Below are 4,245 nucleotides of genomic sequence, written 5' to 3'. Positions count from 1 at the left end.
GTCGGCTGGAGGAATGTCACATAAACAAAGAATACAATTTTTTAAATGTGCAATGTTGAGACATGGAAGGAAGCCGCACTTCCATGTTTCAGATAACGAGTATTGGTTGCGCCTTCTAAAACAAGAAAAAGTAACCTCTTTTGTGGTTTGAAATCGGGGTATAGTTTCACGGAAACGGCTGGCGCTGTTGGCGCGTCTCCGGGCGATATTACAGGTAATTTCCGATACTTGGCGTACCTGTGACCATTCACGTGTTTTGTTATTTTTTTTCGGCCAATCAGGGCCACGTTAGTTAGCGACCGCATGGGCTCCTTATGCAAAGGCCCCCCCCCGCATAAAGTTCTGGCTACTTCTGGAAGCTGCATTGTGATTTCATTCATTGAATGGAAGACTGGACGCCAGGGAAGAAATCGCATTGCCAGAAGGAGCCACGACATCGTGGCTGTCTACACGCCAAATCGTGATGGCCAGTACTTTAGGCAGACGGGCGGATACTTTCGCTGGTGTATGTGCTGGACGCCTCTGTAGCTTGAAAGCGACTGTGATTACCACTGGAGAACAGGTCCCTAATCTACAGCTGGCACCTTAGCCGAAGGATGAACAGACAAAGGAAGAAGTCTCTCGTCCTTTTGGCAGCCGACGAGCTGTGTGTGCGAAGCGTAAGGATTATCAGACCGCTATATCTCACGCGTAACATGTGAACAGCGGGGCAGGATAAAAGACGCCGACAATCGGAGAAATCGCGGAACTTTGACTGCAAATGCCTACAGGGAAGAAAAAGATAGTACCTTCTAATTCTGATCAGTCCATAACCGAGTTGCTTAAGCGAAAATAAACACTACATCAACATTTAAACACGTAACCATGATAAATGCTTTTTGGATAGCTATTGTTTCAACCACTACAATACTTTCTGCCCCCTGGGCCAGCCTAACAGATACCATGATGTCACTGAGTGGAGGGGGGTTAGCGGGCCTATCTAATGAGATGCCAAATGAGCACCATTGTGTTGACTAGGGAGGGGGGTAAGAATTCCTGAGGTGGAGAGATTGCGCAAATGTTCTAGCGGCTGTTTTGCGTCCCTAGACAAAGGGTTTTGGAGATGTTGGCATACATTCAATGCGCCACAGCTTTCTTCAAATGTTATCAGATTCCCACTGTGGTTAAGACATCATTAGAAAGCTTAGAAACTACCTTCAGAAATCTGCTAAATAACTTAAAATGCGCCTCGTCGGGGAGACCTTGTTGCTGTGTTTTCTCGTCTCGTGGCTGGTCACATATGTGTAATTGTCCTACCCAGCTTTGGCCACACTTATAGATTGTTGCTCCATAGCTTCATGGATGCTGATACGGTCATGTTCCTTGATGCTGTTGAATTCATCAATGCAGCACAAACCACCATCTGAGAGGACCAGGGCTCCTGCCTCCAGATGCCAATCACCTCCGTCTTTCACAGCTGCTACTGTCAGTCCTTCAGCAAATTATATATTGTGTTCACAAATTCAGTTAACCCAATAATACACAAAACTGATGAATATGATCATGCAGCATCTACAGTTCTTTATTTAATAACAAAGCACTTGGTGACAAATTCCTTTAACTTGAGAGCTGACAGTGAACCTACCTGCACTTGTTGATCCGATTCCGGCTGTGAGTACAGAGCGAGGCATGATCTTAGCTGCATACTTCAGAAACTGAGACTTTCCTGTGCCAGGGTCACCAACCAGCAACATATGGCACTCGCCTTGAGAGGACAAGTTTAACTCCAGTAAGACAGCATGTCACAGAGGACCATTTTTTCCAACATACAGCAAACATTTAGTTTCCCTATTGTCATTGTCACAGGTTGTCATTTGTTGTTTTATAGGGCAGGTCTTACCTAACATGAGCCTGCCAGTGGGCAGATGCCAGAGAGCCAAAAGTAGATGAAGAGAAGAGTGGCATTCTGTGGAGAGCGCAACTATTTTTGGGACTGCGATGGACAATGAATGATAACCCTCATCCCGAGTATTTGGTATTACTTTTTGTCTGTGTGTATTTAACCTAAATAAACTGAAACTGACTCTGAGCCCAGTGACAGTTGAAGATGATGGAATGGGGCTGATCAATCTACACAAGGGAGGATGACATGCAAGGGCAGAGTGGTGCGATGGTGGAAAGCAAACTGAGCTCACCTGCATTTTAGGTATTTTATGTTTGTTTTTTTTTGTAGAGTAGCAACCCGTGCATTCAAGTATGTCTGAAAACTCAGTGGTAACTAAATTCTCTAGACCTAAAACAAATCATTACACAACAAACCAGTACCTGTACCATGCCTCTGACTTAAAGGTCATAACACATATAATGAGATTAATTTAAAGGTCCAGTGTATAACATTTATTGGCAGTAATTATACATAATATTCATAGGCATGTTTTCATTCGTGTATGATCAAGAAACAAAATACCCCTGATCTTAGTCCCAGAAGAATCCGTTCTCTGCACACCGCCAGCCAACACCATGGCTACCGCCAGTTTAATCAAATACATGCCAAATACCTGTGGGCACAGGCTCAACAAGATCTGGTTCCGACCTACAGAGAAAGGGGAGAGGATCGCATTTTAAAAAAAGAAAAGAATAGATAAAATGTTATTGTTATGAGGCAAATTATTACATACCAGCTATGGGATCATGTTTGCAGCTATTCCAGAACTCCTCAATTTCTTTCTGAACGTCCTTCATGACCAGAGCAGCAGAAACCTGCTGGTTATTCACTTCTATGTTGTTAGCCTTGAGGACCATTTCAACATCACAGCGAGCGCCATCATAAAAGGGCTTCCAGCGCTGGCACATCACCCCATAGACAGTCACATCATCTCCTGGGATCACCCAATGCAATACATATAGAATATAAAGACACAGTGAGTTCAATCAGATTTTTAACTAGACCTCACCTTGATTAGGATTTACGTTATTAGCTGTTTCGAGGAGCTGGCAGTATGTTTTAACAAGCAAGTATATTTTGTCAAACCTTGTTATTTTCTTACCTGATTTACAACTGTCAACCAGGTCATCCTCCAGAACCACCACCATAGAACGAGGAATACTGCCCAGTGACAGCCTCTGTACCTGTTGTAGTGGGGGGTACCAATTCACTTTTTTTATCTGAAGAAAACAGTAATAATACAATGAGAGAGATTTATTGATCATATGCATAATTGCCCTACTTGCTCTTGTATCTTGATTTCCTGGTAATCCTTGCAGGAAGCAGGCTCAGAGCCTACAGACAGACAGCTGAATTTGTACGAGTTACAGCCGTCAGGATTAGGACAGGCTACCGGTTGGACAAAGGTATAGAACTGGTCAAAATCAGCTAGCAGTGTGAAAACATGATGACACTTTGCACACATGTACTCCCGCTCGTATTCCAGAACCTATGGGAGGTAGAGAAGAAGAAGAAGTAAATCTCAAAACAAAAACTCACATGCAACCACACAGTTATGTATTTCTATGATGTTATATGTTATATACTGTGTTGAAATAAATGCACTAAATGTTCAGTCACCTTGCTGGTTGTACACATTCAGATTCATTACCACCTTTTCCTTTCGCATTTAACAGGCGGCATTTAATAATAAATAATTCAATTGATATCATAAACCTTTGAAAAACTGGTCGACAATAACTACTAGTTGGGTATAGCCCTATAATCTATTCACACTGATATAAACTGAATACTAAATAATACTTACTAAATAAAATATATAATAATATATACTATGCTAATTAGGTCTGAATTAGTTTTTTCTTTTTATTAAAGTGGACATGGACATGGACCAATGTAGTTGAATACCCCTACTCTATCTACACTCAATCCAACTGTTCTTTACATGTAACCAACTAAAAAACAACATTCTAATGTTATTAATATTAATATGGGTACTGCCTTACCAGGATCTCATCAACACTACTGATTTATAAATGACATGCAACAATTCAATGGTATATTTAGTTATTTAGACATAATTAGCAATTGATTTAAATTATGCCTGCCTCATCATTAACCGATGGATTATAAATTACCTATGCTTGTTTGTGATGGTTGCGTGTGTGTGTGTAAAATGTATCGCTGCTACTGGATGTAACAGTAGTATAGAGTGACAAGCAGCATTCAATTCAATTTCAGCAAATTGTTGAGTGCCATGCTGTTACCTCAGGTTATACATAATACTTATTCATATTTATGGGTCAATGACATGACATTTT

The 4,245-nt window shown here is 41.3% G+C and overlaps 1 protein-coding gene across 1 annotated transcript in view; it reads right to left on the bottom strand.

Annotated features, from left to right (window-relative positions):
• The window catches only part of LOC118340911 (centrosomal protein of 85 kDa-like), a gene marked incomplete in the record, with an annotated part of 27,522 nt that extends 23,960 nt beyond the window's left edge, over positions 1–3,562 (bottom strand). Inside the window, 7 exon segments of the mRNA XM_035679074.1 lie at positions 1,297–1,471; positions 1,625–1,744; positions 2,447–2,572; positions 2,658–2,858; positions 3,027–3,108; positions 3,207–3,413; positions 3,545–3,562. Of these exon segments, the coding sequence (XP_035534967.1) occupies positions 1,297–1,471; positions 1,625–1,744; positions 2,447–2,572; positions 2,658–2,858; positions 3,027–3,108; positions 3,207–3,413; positions 3,545–3,562 (929 nt within the window).
• Positions 3,563–4,245: the final 683 nt, after the last annotated feature.

This window comes from Morone saxatilis, unplaced genomic scaffold (genome assembly GCF_004916995.1).
Source record: "Morone saxatilis isolate NCDOM2014 unplaced genomic scaffold, NCSU_SB_2.0 Contig7, whole genome shotgun sequence".
Classification (NCBI taxonomy): Eukaryota; Metazoa; Chordata; class Actinopteri; family Moronidae; genus Morone; species Morone saxatilis.
This window is presented reverse-complemented; position numbering and strand designations above follow the sequence as displayed.